General features: G+C 37.2%; 1 protein-coding gene across 2 annotated transcripts in view; it reads right to left on the reverse strand.

Moving 5' to 3' along the window:
* Positions 1-16,221, reverse strand: part of exoc4 (exocyst complex component 4) — a 222,905-nt gene that overhangs the window by 154,822 nt on the left and 51,862 nt on the right. Inside the window, exons 8-10 of one of the 2 annotated variants that reach the window (XM_055190558.2) lie at positions 9,564-9,709; positions 4,616-4,704; positions 4,228-4,269 (exon numbers count right to left, since the gene is read on the reverse strand). In XM_055190558.2, coding sequence (XP_055046533.1) covers positions 4,244-4,269; positions 4,616-4,704; positions 9,564-9,709 — 261 coding nt within the window. In that variant the 3' untranslated portion in view covers positions 4,228-4,243. Of the gene's footprint in view, positions 1-4,227; positions 4,270-4,615; positions 4,705-9,563; positions 9,710-16,221 lie in introns of those variants that run through there. The other variant, XM_073868399.1, reaches the window with a different exon arrangement.

A 16,221-nucleotide genomic window follows, 5' to 3' on the forward strand; every position in this document is an offset into this window, starting at 1 on the left:
TTTAAAATAAAAATATTTAAATTTTCATCATGACACATACGCCCCGCCCCTTTAAATTGCCACGCCCTCATCCAATACCACCTTAACTAACACATTTTCTGCGGGAAACCCTGACCGATCTTTATTTTTTTACAGTGTGTACGTAGAGTCAAAGTGTGTGGGATTATATACTTATCGCTAAAGTTGTGCTGCCGCTACTGCCAAGACATTGTCGTAAACGTGGCACAAATGCACAACACAGGAGCAATGGAGGAAAACCAAATACGAAAAAGTGCAAACGACCACATCACCTAGTTTGCTCGACAGTGCATGAGACTAAGCTAATGACACTAAAAGTGACGATTCTCTCTGACCAATCACTAATCTGCAGTGTTTACACATCACACTTTACGATCAATACGGCTCGCTTGGTACCTCAACTGAGGTGATACAAAAAAATGACCAGGAACTACCCATGCTATCTCATGGCAATTGGTACTTATTTTACGAGGTGGCATAATTTTAATTCGTATGACCACATTCGTACATTTATGTACGATTTGCTTTGGCCAGTGTGACGTTGGGGTTAGTGGGGTTTCGTTATTGTTTCTTTTTATGAAAATCATATGTTTTTGTATGATTTACTTTGTATTTAATACAAAAAAGTGAGGCATGTCGAGCTGATTCTTTGTGCTACAAGAAGTTTGAATCTAGGGTGCAACACATCCCAAATACTGCCCCCCAGTATATGACAGGGCAAAAAGCAAGAAAGTTGAAGCGGTAATGAGCCCTACAGAAATTAGATGAGAATTAATTGATCAGTAGGAGTCGTGCTGGAGGAGAGGCAGCTTTAATGAAGCAACAGAGGTTTTAAATGGGGTTTTAAAATGACTGCCACAAACAGACACAATGAATCAACGTTTCTTATGATACTGCATGCAAACATCAGACATCAAATTGTACTGGCAACAATACTCTACAGTCACTGTCAACAAATGTATTGCACTGGAAGGGCACAGATGCTTAAACATCTGTATGGTTCATCCTCGCACTCACTTATATCAAACAGATTGAACATTATGCTAAACGGCTATACGTATTAAACATATTATTTAAGTCAACGACATTTCAGCAGCACTGAAGATGTCCCGAAAAGCCATTATACTCACTGCAAGACCTGTTGCTTATTTAATGGATGATTTAATGACTTTAAGCGATTCTTTACAAGCATTCAGTCAGCTCAGAAATCTTCTTTAGTTTTGCACTTCTGCAACTTAATTAAATAATAAAAATAAAGGTTGAAACATTTCTGTGTCTGCTTCAATACATATTGTCATATTTCTAATTTATTCCCTAAGAAACCCATGAATGGCTCCTCTGCCCCAGTAATGAAAACAATGGATTTCAACCCTCTCCCACCAAACCGACTTATTCCTTCTGTTAAATGATTTCGTCTTTTCAATCTCCTTTCAGCTGACAGACATGGGCCCAAGCGGCTGCATTGTGATGGCACAAATGAAGAGAGGAAATCTCATCTCCTACAGTATTTGGTGGTGCGAGGTACTCAACCAATGAAATATTTTCTTTTTTCATTTCTGAAGTATCTGAAAAAAGCCAGTGAGTCTTAGAAGCCTATTTTATGACTTATCTCATGTTAATCTGCACGTTTCTCCTGTCTGTACTAAAACCAATGGATCGGCGGGGATTAGTATTTCACTATCGCATCTGAAATGCAATGGGAATGTGTGGAGCGTTGCCACATCCTAGTAAGAATACCAGATGGTTGTGCAGTAAGATACCAAAGAAGTGTATTAAACAAGCAGGTTACAAATATTTGATGCTTTTTTCTGTTAAACATTATTTACAATTTACAATTAAAGAACCTTGACACATATAACAAAAGTGCATAGTGACCGAGCCTAAAAATAAGTTTGTGTCGCATGTTACTGCACACAAAAGAACGTTAATGTTAAAGGATTACTCCACTTTCCAAAAAAATCCAGATAATTTACTCACCCCCATTTCATCCAAAATGTTGACGTCTTTCTTTGTTCAGTCAGGAAGAAATTACGTTTTTTAAGAAAGACATTTCAGTATTTTTCTCAATTTAATAGACTTGGACCTCAACAGTTTACAGTTTAAATGCAGTTTAAAATTGCAGTTTCAACGCAGCTTCAAAGGGCTCTAAACAAACCCAAACAAGGCATAAGGGTCTTATCTAGCAAAACATTTGTCATTTTCGGCAAGAAAAATAAAAAAGTATGTACTTTTAAACCACAACTTATCGTCTTGCACTAGCCGTGTGACGCGTCAGAGTAACCTTACGTAACGCGTAATTACGTCGAAAGGTCACGCATAAAGTATGCAAAACTACCGCTCCAGTGTTTACAAGTGTGACGAAAGAGGACCGTTCTGACATTGTTGTATGTGGAATGATACTAATTAATGTCCGTATGTTAGTTTATTGTTTAAAATGGTCTGCAAATGTGCGTTTTACATATGCAACGCAAGAAGTTGTGATTTAAAAGTGTTTATTTAATTTTTTTTCTTGTCGAATATGACGTTTCACAGGATAAGACCCTTATGCCTCGGTTGGGATCATTTAGAGCCTTTTGAACCCGCATTGAAACTGAAATTTAAACTGCATTGAAACTGTAACTTGTTGAGGTCCAATAAAGTCTACTAATTTGAGAAAAATCCCGGAATGTTTCCTCAAAAAACATAATTTTTTCTCGACTAAACAAAGAAAGACATCAACAACTTGGATGGAAGCGAGTAAATTATTGGGACTTTATTTTTATGAAAGTGGAATATTCCTTTCACTCTGTGAATACTGACATATATTTGATTTGTTTGAGACTGATTAATGCCTGACTATGTTACGGAAGCTATCTGGTCCTCCATTTACCTTCATGAATCAAGTAATGCTAGTAAAGGAGCGAATAATTAGGGGTCAAGCCCAGAATGGGCGAAGACCCCTATTGTATCTGTTAGTTTTCTTTGTATTATTATTCCTCCGCGCGGTCTATGGCAGCCCATAGAACCGTATGTAGGAAAGTTATGAAATTTGGCACGGATAGAGGTCAGTCCAAATAATATCCGCAGCAAATTTGGAGTCTCTATCTCAAACCCGCTAGCGCCACCAACAGTCCAAAGTTGCACTTACGATTTTGCTTATAAATTCTGTAGAAACTAAATTCTTGCTTCCTCTGATTCCTTGGCTCAAGATGATTCGAGTGCACCCTATGACGTCATTTTCCATCATTAAAATCTTTCCGCCATTTTGAATTATTCGTAAAACCTACTTTTGCAAACTCGTCCTAGAGATTTTGCCCGATTGCCACGAAAATCAGTATGCAGCATCTGGAGACACTCACGACGAAAAGTTACGAATTTCGATAAACCAATCTGATGTTGTATAGCGTGTCAACAAATTTTAATTACAGTGCAAAAAAACAAGTTTTATTCTGTATCTTCGCCAATCTTATGTCTATTGACGCGACACTTGGTAGTTGTGATGCCAGTTAGGGTCTGAGGGGGCATGCAGAGTTTCGTCACAGCAATAACGCTTGCTTGTAAACGTGAGCTACGTGATCTTTTGGCATTTGAAAAAAAAAAAACATGGAAATTATATTGTACATAGTGTGTATATATTGTATATTGTAATGATCTCATATATTAAATTATATGACATGCTGAAATATATGCCATTGTTACTGGGATGAAGACATTTCACACGAAGCACAGGCAGTCTGCCCAAGACGTGAGAACTCCTGCAGAGTTCAGGGGGAAATCGCACATGTATCCCCTGATGTAACCATGACAGATTTTACGACAGTAGTAAAAGACAATACTGTTTTTCAATTGTCCCCGAGAGCTAGACTTACATGGTATTGCTTTAAGAAGCAAAAAATTAAACTGACCATGAAAGTAAACATTTTTTTATTGGTGATCTCTTTTAATCTGTAGACGCCATTGGGCAGTCCTGGTCTAATGGTTAGAGGTGCCAGTTCGAGGCTCACGGCCGGATGACATTGTTCATTACTTCACTTTCACTTCACTTAGTCCAAAAACACTGAAAAGAAACACTGGACTGACCTTTCCTTATTTTTATTTTCTTTCTTTTTTTAAACTTCAGGTTCCTCTCAAAAACGAACCTGTCTGTACCTCTCAATAGTGAGAAGCATCTGCCTCTCACCTCTCTTTCCCACTATGTGTCCTTCACTTCTCTGTTCTTAACACCTCGTGCTCCCTCTCCATCATTTCACAGACTGTGTCTCACAGGGATTGCTTGAGGAAAAAACAGGAAAAGAAAAACAAGATGGCACACACAACTGTCAAGCACCACTGATTGAAACTGCAAGGTCATTCTTAAGAGACCGAGAGCGAGAGAGAGAGAAAGTCTAAGATGTCTGCCTCACTTCTTCAGCGTGTGTATGTGTGTGTAGAAGTGAACAAAAGAGGAAAGCTCTAACAGGTGGATGATACATAGCTAAGCGACTCTTCACCCCAGATGGCTTCAGGGCCTCGGTCTCCATCATCGCACTATTCTTGTCGTCTGTCCTATTCACACTGCACCTGGTGTCCCCTGCACTCCCCCCTCACAGTTTAACTTCTCCACTGATCCCCTGCTCACCTTGCAGCTCCCCGCTCTTGCTGTAGAGTTCCCGCCGCTGCTCTCGCAGATATGCGCTCATGCTGATGGCGTGGGAGGAAGACTCGAACCTGTGAAAGGAGAGGGCTCAAAGGTCAAGCGCTCTAGTATTTTTGTAAACTTTAAATGCAAAAGATTTGGTGGAGGTAAACACAAGTTAAAACGGTTTTGCTTATTCAGAACACTTAAGATATCTGAAGTACACAATCTAAAGCTTCCTTCAGGGTGTTACAAACAAGATGTTTGTTTCAGAACCGAACTGAGGAGGTCTTGAGATGTGATTAGATACAGGTAGGGCTGAAAGGTCTTTTTATATATTTACATACAGTAGAACACACTCATTCAACATTCAAAATGGCAGTGGAAAAAGTAAGTGAACCCTTAGAATTAATTACTGGTTGACCCCCCCTTGGCAGCAATAACCTCAACCAGGTGCTTCCTATGGCTGTGGTTCAGACCTGCACATAGTTGAAGAGGAATTTTAGCCCATTCTTTTTGGCAGAACTGCTTTAGCTCATTTCTTTGGACGTCTCACGTGTACGGCCCTCTTCAAGTCAATCCTTAGCATCTCTATTGGGTTGAGGTCTGTCCACTCCAAAAGGCGGATTTTGTATTTCTGACGCCATTCTGTTGTGGACTTGCTACTGTGTTTTGGGTCGTTGTCCTGTTGCATCACCAACCTTCTACACAGTTTCAGCTGACGTACAGACATTCTCACATTATCCTGAAGAATTGTCTGATATACTTGGGAATTCATCTTCCCCTTAATTATTGCAAGCTGGCCAGGCCCTGATGCAGCAAAGCAGGCCCAAAGCTTGATGTGTCTTTATAGTTGGGATAATGTTTTCATGATGATATGATGCCGTGCCCTTTCTATGCCAGATGTAGCGCTTTGTGTTATCCAAATAGTTAAATCTTAGTTTTATCAGTGCACAAAACATTTTGTCAATACCGCTTTGTAGTGTCAATGTGCTCTTTTGCAAACTTCAGGCGTGCAGCAATCTTCTTTTTAATAAGCAGTGGCTTACTTCATCATGGTGTCCTGCTGTGGATACCCTGCTTGTTCAGTGTTTTTACATATTGTAGACTCATGAACAGAGATCTTAGCAAGTTCCAATGATGCCTTCAAAGCTTCAGCTGGCATTCCGGGTTGTTTCTTTACCTCATTGATGAGTCTTCATTGTGCTCTTGGTGTCATTTTGACTAGGCGCCCACTTCTTGTTAGAGTAGTAGCAGTCCCAAAGCGTCTCCATTTGTAGATTGTTTGCCTAACTGTAAACTGGTGAATTACTAAAGTCTTCGAAATAACTTTGTAACCCTTTCCAGCTTTATGTAAAGCCACAATTCTTGATCGTAACTTCCCTTAAAGCTCTTTTTGGCAAGGCATGACTCAGATAAGCGTGTTGTTCTTGTGCAGAGCAAACTCCCAAAGTTTGAGGGGTTTTATCAGTCAAAGTAGCTGTAGCCCACACCTCCAAACGTATTATCTTAACGAGACTCCAGGTGTGCTAAAACCTGACTCTAATTAGCTTTTTGAGGTCATTAACTCAGGGGTTCACATACTTTTTCCACAAGCATTATTAGCAAATCCATAAGTTGATTTTCAAAGATTTATTATAAAAACGGATTCTTTTTTCCACAAAATGCAATAAATCCATGACAAGTTTTTATTCAAAATGCTATAAATCTATTGAATCAATAGCCTATATAAATGTGCATTCATCTTTGCCATGTTATATTCATTTAGTTAACTAGTTGTACACACTAATTAAAAATATATACATTAATGTCATTAATCAAAACACTTACTTTGTCATATTAAGAACCCTGTCATTGCGGTTATACTTGACGTCGTCGCTTAACGTCTTTCACAGCGATCAGCTGTAAAATGTTTTTGGTCCTGCTCGATTTTCGTTGACTTGTAGTAAAATTATGTAAAGTTTTTCATAAGATCCTCTGGGGTCAATGTTTTAGCATGAGAAGCTTGATGTTGTCGGGAGAACAAGCACCCGTCTCCCGAGTGCCTCTCAGGGAAATTATTAGATATTGATGGCTTACGTTTCTTTCCCATCACAGAAAACCATCACAGGTTTATCAATGACTACGTTTACATGCTGTCAATATTCGGGTTATGGTCGAGTTAAGGTCGTGTTTCGGGTTTCTGAAACATTCGGAATAACCCGTTTACATGCGTGAGCAGAGAGAGTTACCCCTGTATACATGGAATTGGCAATATCCCGATGTAAACTGTGATTGAAAGGTAAATGCGGTGATTTTGCGTGGCTCACTAGTGCGCTTTGCGGCTTTACTGCCTTCATTTACTAAAATAAAAGTATTATTTAAATCCAGAACAAGCTGCACCGATGTAGAAGCAGGGTAGGCTAAGTTACATGTCTTTCCTTTTTTTGATAAAAAGATTAACAAGCTATATACTAGCCTTCAGCTAAATATATTTTTGAAAAAAAAAAATTAATTGAAGAACAATTTTCTAACAAGAAGGTTTTTAAGTGCAAATTTACAGAGCATCGGTAAATAGAGAACACAACCACGTCTTAAAGAAATTTAAATTAGACAGTATTTATGCACCTATAAATGTACAAAACGAATGCAATAGCTTACAGAAGGCAATGAATATTTATTTATGGCATTTTCAATAATATATTAGTAGATAAATTAACATATATAAAGTATGAAAACGAATAAATCCTTATTTTGGCTAAATTAAGCTGGAAAGATCGTTTTTATAATTGTCATCCTTTCAGAACAAGCTTTTATGCTATCTATAATAACTTACATTATATCCTGAGTGTTACTTGGCCGAAAATATGTAGAAATACATGCAAGTAAAAAAGTACAGAACAAAAATGTTTACCTCACGCGGATAGAATGAAAAGCCGTTAATTAAGCGGACTGAGGACGTGCAGAAACAGTCGAGTCGGCAGATGATCATCAATGTTTAATGTTTCGCGCAGGTACTGTTGATGGTAAACTTTCATATCTAAATGTCAGGTAAGAGTCAAGTATTCAGTCAGTTAATAATAAAGCCACCGGCGTTATTGCAACATCCTAATCCACAGAGCGGACGCTGCATACAAAGAAAAAACCTAAGGTTTTTATTTTAAGTGGTTTTACCGCTGGTAAGCAATCAGTTATATTATGCCGCTTTGTATTTGTGTGGATCAGTTAAATTAAAGTAATTTTAATCTTAGAAACTGCATCTATGCAGACGACGCTATGCAGTTATTCTGTCATCTTTCACTTTTTTTCACACATTCACTGTATTTAACGAAACATGAATAGCATAGTATTACATTTTGAATTCAAATTCACACAAAAAAACAAGTTACTCTCATAACTATTGACAATCTATTTGAACTTTCTTATACATGTATGATGTGAAAAACAAGAAGGGCATATATTAATTTAACGTGCAAAGCGCGGTTGTAGCACTTGGTTTCCTCCTCGCTCTAAAAGTGTATACAAGAAGTTCCTCTACTCAAAAGACCAAGATTCCTTGCGAATAGAACATGCGCAGAACACAAATCAATGTTCCTTTTGATGGGAATATCCCGATGCGCGTTTACATGACCAAAATTTCGGGCTAGAAAAGAGGTAACCCAGGGGTAATATTCGGGATTTTAAAAACAGGAATATTAGCATATTCGGGTTTTTGCCGGTGTTTACATGGACGTGCGCGACCGGGTTATTGCTAATATTCCGGATTTGAACGGGTTATTGGCTGCATGTAAACGCAGTGAATGCAATTAAAGTATTATTTTGTTTTGTTTGTTGATCACGAAGTACAAAGTAGATGAGGAAAACTAGGACTCCATGTACTCAGCGTGCCGCCATTGTTTGTTTACATTGCGTGAATGGTGCGCTGTAGGATTTATTGCGTTCTGTAAAAAAGGGGGAGTGGCGTTTATCGCATTTTGGGAAAAAAGGGAGAAAAGATGACAGAATAACATGGCGGATATTGGATTTTGCGTAAAATTAAGAATTTACTTTTAACTACTGACCTGATATAATACTGATTTTGGCAGTAACTCATTTTTTTCAAAAATGGCGTTTATCACGTTTGGAACCAAACTCTTCATATATTTAAATTTGTTTTATCTACATAAAATAAAAAATATATAAATATACACATACACACTGCCAAAAATGTTTGTTAAATAAATACATGAATGCTTGGGCATTTATATATACATAATAATTTTACACATTACACACAAATAACAAACACAAACTTTTATTTTGTATGTGATTAATGGCAATGAATCATTTGACAGCCTTAATTATAAAGTAATATGATTTTACATTTAAAAAAAAAATATTTTACAAACTTATTAGTCATTAATTATCACATTTCCTGTTTTTTAGGGCTGTCAAAAGATTAATTGTGATTAATCACATACAAAATAAAAGTTTGTGTTTGCATAATTAATATATGTGTGTACTGTGTGTATATATAAATACACACATACATACATGTAAGAATTTAAGAAAAAGGTTATTTAGGTATATTTTTATTTATATTTATATAAATAAACAGCAATATAACTTTTTAAACTAAAAAGTTATAGGTGTGGTTTCCCGGACAGGGATTAGCTTAAGCCAGGACTAGGTCTTAGTTTAATTATCATAATATAACTAGTTTTAACAAACATGCCTTACTAAAAACACTACTTGTGTGCATTGTGTGCAAAACAAATGGCACTGATGTATTTTAAGATATGTCATTGGGAAGTTGTTTTCAGTTTGGACAGCTCTTACATTTATTTTAGGGGATTAGAACAAAGACCTAAAACTTTGTAGTTTAAATCCCAGTTTTGTGTTGATAGAACTATTAGTGTTGTATATTAGAAGTATTTGTTTCTTTAATGTGAATTACACTCAACTTAATATTAACATGCATGAACACACTTACTTGAACAAAGACTGTTTGGGTCGAACAGGTTTCTTCTTGGCAAAAAATGCTCCAAAGTCTCCGCCAGTGCTGGCGTAGGACAGCTGGACAGAAGGTTCAGCAGCCCTTCTGGTGTTTTTGACATCCAGGTAGTCCATTAGCAGCACCTGAGAAAGCACATGCACAGGTTTTAAGTGACCAAGCAACATTTTATTCTTTGCTTTCAAGTCAAAGGAAACCCCTAACAATACAGAGCTTTGCCTGTATTCGACACTTCTTACTTGGCAGAACTGTTTCACTTTCAATGTACATCTGTTCTTCAATGCCACTTTTGCTCACAGCACCTTATAAACATAGAAATTTGGCCTAGAATAACTGAACTGCATCCGTTTCTAGGTTTGTCTCGGGCCCATACATCCGACCTGTCTGTGTAGCATCAAAGGATCGCTGTGACCGCCAGCGAAATCCTATTAACTTTGATTAAAACAGTACATCCGAGTTCATAAATATCCCATTCAACACCATCAATATCCATTAAGGGGGATCTCCAACAGCTGCAAGGAGACGGTAAAAGAAGTTCGAGCTAACTTTTTCACAAATTAGCCACCCATTTTCCGATCGTTCCATAATTTAGTGGAGCAATTTGCTTGGTCTATTTCTAAATCTCAGCTGCAAAACAGTACAGAGTGGAGATGAAATTAGGAAAGGACAGATGGAAATACATCCGACTGATAATGGCATAATTAAAAGGAGATAAGAAGGGAATCGACTCTGAGAGAAGGGAAAGCCTCATCAACATTCCTCAGCTCCGAGACAAGTCCAATACGGCCAGCGTGTTACATTCCTGTCAGATTATTAATTACTAATGCCCATCAGATCCAGTGATCAGATGAGCGGGTCTCGTATGTAGACCCGCGACTTAATTAAATGCCAACGGTTGGCTGATGAAGGAGTATGGACCCACTTCAGTGACCTCGGAGAGGGAAACATGGAAGTTTTAAGGCAATTAACAATTGAAGATGAATAGTGGAAGACAGCGGGAGAGATTTCGTAATGATACGGCAAACTCAGGAAGAGAGGCAGATGAAAGCGCACGTAAAGGGGAGATTAAGAGGTGATCAGTCATCAAATTCATAGAAACAAATCAAGTAATGTAAGGTAGTATGGGTTCGTAGTTTCGTAGTTCATTGACAATCGCATTAATTATCGAGGACGTATCAACTGCTATATGTATGCGATATGGCCCAGCTTGTAAGTGAACTACGGCTTTGTGTAGTAAATGCAGCTACATCTGAAAGCAGCTGACGGCGATTTACTATTAATCAAGGAACCCGGTTTACTGATGAGATGCGCATGACAATCACATGCGATTAATCGTGCAGCCCTAAAATAAACTTCCATTAACAATCTCCAATCAATTAGTTGTACCTCAAAATCAACATCTTCATCTGATACAGACTCAAACATAAGGGGCTCTATCTTACACCCGGCGCAATGCGCGAAGCAAGTGTCTTTGCTAGTTTCCACTATGCGCAATTATAATTTTCACGTTTAGCGCCACGTTGTTTAAATAGCAAATGCATTTGCGCCCCCAATTACGCCCATTTCTCATTGGTTTATTGCACGTTACGACCAAAATACTCCTATTACTCATTAAAAAAATAGGACCAACCCTTTTCATCCATGCGTTCGGCGCACAAACCATTTTTCCCGTCGTTAAATTAGCAAAAGTGGATTCGAACACGCCCATTTAGACAATGCGCTTAGATCGTTAAAATAGGGCCCAAGGTCTGTTTCCTAATATGAGCTACTGACATGATCCTTGTTTGCCTTACTGCGAAACAGCCAATCAGAGCAGAGCTCAACATTATTATTCATGACCCTTCCAAATAGTGCAAAATTAGACCATTTCTTTCTAAAGGCAAATCGTAGGGTTGTAAATGGATATGCAAAGCCATTTCTGGATCATTTATGCACTTAATAAAGCCACATACCTTCTATGTAGATATCAGAGAACAATTTAACAAATTATTTTAATGCATTCTTTGGCACATTTAAAAATTGCAAGATATTAGCAGTGCAGATCTGTTATAGCTTGGGAAGAAAGTAAATTCAAATATTTATCACAAGACATTTAAGAGGGAAAAAAACACTTATAGTAGCATTAAAAAAGTAAGAAAAGTTGGAGACAGGACCTATTAAAAACCCAGGACAACCATAAACAGGAAGAAGGTCACCTTTCCCAAACCGCCCAAGCGCCTCATCAGAGGTGCCTACATCTCATTATAATGCAGCTTATTAAAATAGCCTTCAATTTTTGTAACAAGCGTGGGCAGCAGCAGTGCCGTATCCATTTAAAACACCAAAAGAGTAGGTGGAAACAGAAACGGCTTCTTCAAATGAAACACGCAGAACTGTAGAAATATCGAAAAGCACCACGTCCAAAGAGACAATGAAGTGTCCCACCCTATGAATTATGCCGCCCATGGATAGACAAATACTAACAAAAAACCTGTTTTACATTACTATGATGAAGTTCTATCATGACGTGATTACATGGAAAAATCATGTCCTAGGGATCAGCAAGTAAATATACTATATGTATGTTGTCTACAAGAAAATCGGGATTTATGCCCATTATATTATATAAATAAATGTGGAGTATGTATAAAGGAGTTAAGATGCAAAAATCTATACTGTAAATGCGCCTGACATACTTTCTTGTAAATAAGCATTTTTATCAGGCTCTTGTGTTGAGGTTTAGTAATTTTTCTTCATTAGTCAGTAATTGAAATGCTTTATTTTCAGAAATGTCACTTAAAGGAGCAGTGTGTAATTTTTAGAAGGATCTCTTGACAGAAATGCAAAATAATATACAGAACTATATTATCAGGGGTATATAAAGACCTTAGATAATGAACACAAACTGGACTCGTACATACAAAAATCTCTACGTCTAAAAAAAGTCTATATATGTAGTATATATGTATATATTTGTAGTATATATAAAGAGTTTGGTTCCAAAACGTGATAAACGCCATTTTTAAGAAAAATTAGTTACCGCCAAAATCAGTATCTGGTCAGATTTAAAAAGTAAATTCTTAATTTTACGCAAAATCCGATATCCCCCGTGTTATTCTGTCATCTTTTCTCATTTTTTCCAAAAACGCAATAAACGCCAGTCCTTCTTCTTTGCAGAATGCAATAAATCCACTTAACCAATCACAGCGCACCATTCCACGCATTGTAAACAACAATGGTGACGCGTTGAATACACGCAGAATCCTAGTTTTCCTCATCTACTTTGTACTACGTGATCAACAAACAAACAAAACAATACTTTGATGGCATTGATAAACTTGTGGTGGGAAAAAAACGTAAGCTATCAAAAGCAAGTAATTTACATGAGAGGCACTCGAGAGATGAAAAAATGCCAGCAGTTGCTTGTTCTGACACGACAGCATCAAGCTTATGTCATGCTAACACATTGACCCCAGAGGATCTTCTGAAAATCTTTTAATTATTTTACTCAAAGTTAACGAAATTCGGAAGGACCAAAACATTTTACAGCTGATCGCTGTCAAAAAAGTTCAGCGACGACTTCAAGGATGAGCGCTGCAATGAGTATATCTCGTCAATCAAGAGAAAACGCTTCCCCACCAATGACGAGTATTTCCGTCTTTCCGCAATACCGCTATTATCCACCGCAACTTTTTAAACCCGGAAGTATTGCCCTATGACAAGCTGCTGCATGTCCTTGTCTGTTTTAAAGATGGCTCTGAATGGGATCTCTATGAAAAGTCCGTTACAAAAATGGAATTATCTCTGCTTTTTGCTCAAAATGTGGTGTTTTTGCAGAAACCTACCCATATTCAAAAGCTGATTAAAAAAGAACTTCTAAAGGTAGGATGAAACGTTTTTTTTTTTGTTTGAAAGCAGAGGGTCTGTTCTTTCATTTGGGATATTTTATGTTTACATATTTGAAGAAGAAAATTTTCTGGAAGGCATTAAACTTTTGTGAAATCATGAAAAACACTGGCGCTGGCTGGCAACTTTTTTAAAAAACGCTGGCGGTAAAAGAGTTAATGCCATTAATGTTTATTTTTGTAATCAGTGCATACCACTAGTCAACTAAATGAATATAACATGGCAAAGATGAATGCACATTTATTTATTGATTCAACAGATTTATAGCATTTTGAAAAAAGAAACTTGTCATGGATTTATTGCATTTTGCGGAATTATCATTTTTTATAATAAATCTTTAAAAAATCAAATAACAGATTTGAATTTTTTATGTTATTATAACATAAACATGCTATGTGAAAGTTTGTAACAGAAAATTGTGGTTTTCAATTTCTTGGTATAGAAAACACGTTTTTACCAAAATTAGTCAAAATGGATTTATTGCGTTTTGGAACCAAACTCTTTATATAGACGGTTTCATCGGACGCACGTGATACACGTCTGGATCCTAACCTTACTTCCGGTTTTGTTTTTTTAATGGTCTGACTAGTTGCTAAACTGATCTCTTAAACAAACGCTTCGTCGAAAATAACAAATGTTTTGGTTTCCTAGGTAATCTATGTGTTGTTGTTTTGCTTGTTATAGAAATAAACTACGTTTAAAAACATTGTTGTTATTTATTCTTAGCGGAGTTTACCGAAAGTTACGTGCAGCCGCTTGTTTATGTTGTTACTGCTGAAACGGTCTATATCATATCATATCATATAATAATATAATACCACCTTGGGTGTGCATTATTTCTTATAACTCCATGGCCCGTCGTTAATTATTCCTTACATATATCATACAAACAAAAAAGTCTTTGTATGTAGTATATATGTAGTATATAAGGCTTTACCATTGTCGTATTTAAAGATGACCTGTCTTTGAGGAGAAGGAAGGCCAAAACAATAAAAAGTACAGAATAGCAGAAATGTGCCGGAAACTCTCAGGATAATTCCATTTCCGGACTCTCATCCCATAGGCTCTCTCCTTATCGGAGGCTAGGTCGCTTTAACCGAAGGGATGAAAAAAATCAATATTCATGGCCTCCTTCAAGAAAAGACTAGCTGAAAACAGGTTTGGGAAACAAGAGCTTGTGAGAAACAGCAAATAGCTTTTCGCACCAGATAATAAACACAGTGTACAGTGTGGTGCATTTGTGATGTTCATGAATGCGTGTATGTGTCAGTAGTACACTACCATTACAACAATACAATTCTGTTTCTTGTAACTCAAAGTTACAAAGTTTAACAAAGTGTTCAGTGTAGAGGCAGGGAAAATCTTTACTGAACCATAAAAATTGTTTTCTTATTAAAAATTGTGTCGTCATCAAATGGCTTTGGGGGAGGGGCCATTTTCATCCAATAATAGGTCCTGCAACTAACAATTATTTTCATAATTGATTAAACGGGCGATATTTTTAGATTAATTGATTAATCACAAAAAAACAAAACATCAATGTAATTATATTTTTTATTTATTATAACTAAATAAAACCCTAAATAGAGGTTTTTATGTGTAGATGTGTGCTTTAAAAAGTGTAAAAGCCACACATCGAATAATCTTGAAAAGAATTAGTCCCTTTTCTTAAAAGAAAAATCCAAATAATTTATTCACCACCATGTCATCCAAAATGTAGATGTCTTTCTTTGTTCAGTCGAGAAGAAATTATGTTTTTTGAGGAAAACATTGCAGGATTTTTCTCATTTTAATGGACTTTAATAGAGCCCAACATTTAATACTTAACTCAACACTAAACAGTTTTTTTCAACGGAGTTTCAAAGGACTATAAACAATCCCAAACGATTGGGTCTTATCTAGAGAAACGATTGTCATTTTTGACAAGAACAATAAAAAATATGTACTTTTAAACCACAACTTTTCGTCTCGGTCCGGTCCAGCGCGACCTAACGTAAATGCGTAGTGACGTAGGGAGGTCACGTGTTACATAAATAAAACGCACATTTGCGGACCATTTTAAACAATTAACTACCACAAAGACATTAATTAGTATCAGTTGACATACAACAATGTAGGAACGGTCCTCTTTCAAGACGCTTGTAAACACTGGGGCGGAGTTCGCGTTCGTCCTCTGTGACCTCTTGACGTCATGACGTATTGCGTGGGGTCAGCTGGCGCATCACGACCGGATCTACATGACGAGAAGTTGTGCTTTAAAAGTGTATGTTTGTTGTTTTTGTTGTCAAGGGTGGGAATCGTTTTGCTGGATGGGACCCTTGTGCCTCGTTTGGGATCATTTATGGTCCTTTGAAACTCCGTTGAAAAAAACTGTTAAGTGTTGAGTTGAGTGTTGAATGTTGGGCTCTATTGGGGTCCATTGGGGTGGGAGGGGTCCTGCAATGTTTTCCTCAAGAAACATGGTTTCTTTTCGGCTGAGCGGGGAGGGACATCGGCATTTTGGATGACATGGTGGTGAGTAAATTATCTGGATTTTTCTTTTAAGAAAATTGACTAATCCTTTAATAGGTTTCATCGTATAATCACACGCAGGCACGTCCACTGTACAAAACAATAGTGGTGCGGGTGCATGTGACGTCACAGGCCAACTAATCAATAATGACACTATTTTCGTAATCGCTTATTATCGATTTGATGGATTAGTTGTTGCAGCCCTATCCTACAAAGCAACTGATTGGACAGAAATCTGTGT

This window comes from Misgurnus anguillicaudatus, chromosome 1 (assembly GCF_027580225.2).
Source record: "Misgurnus anguillicaudatus chromosome 1, ASM2758022v2, whole genome shotgun sequence".
NCBI classification, from domain to species: Eukaryota; Metazoa; Chordata; class Actinopteri; order Cypriniformes; family Cobitidae; genus Misgurnus; species Misgurnus anguillicaudatus.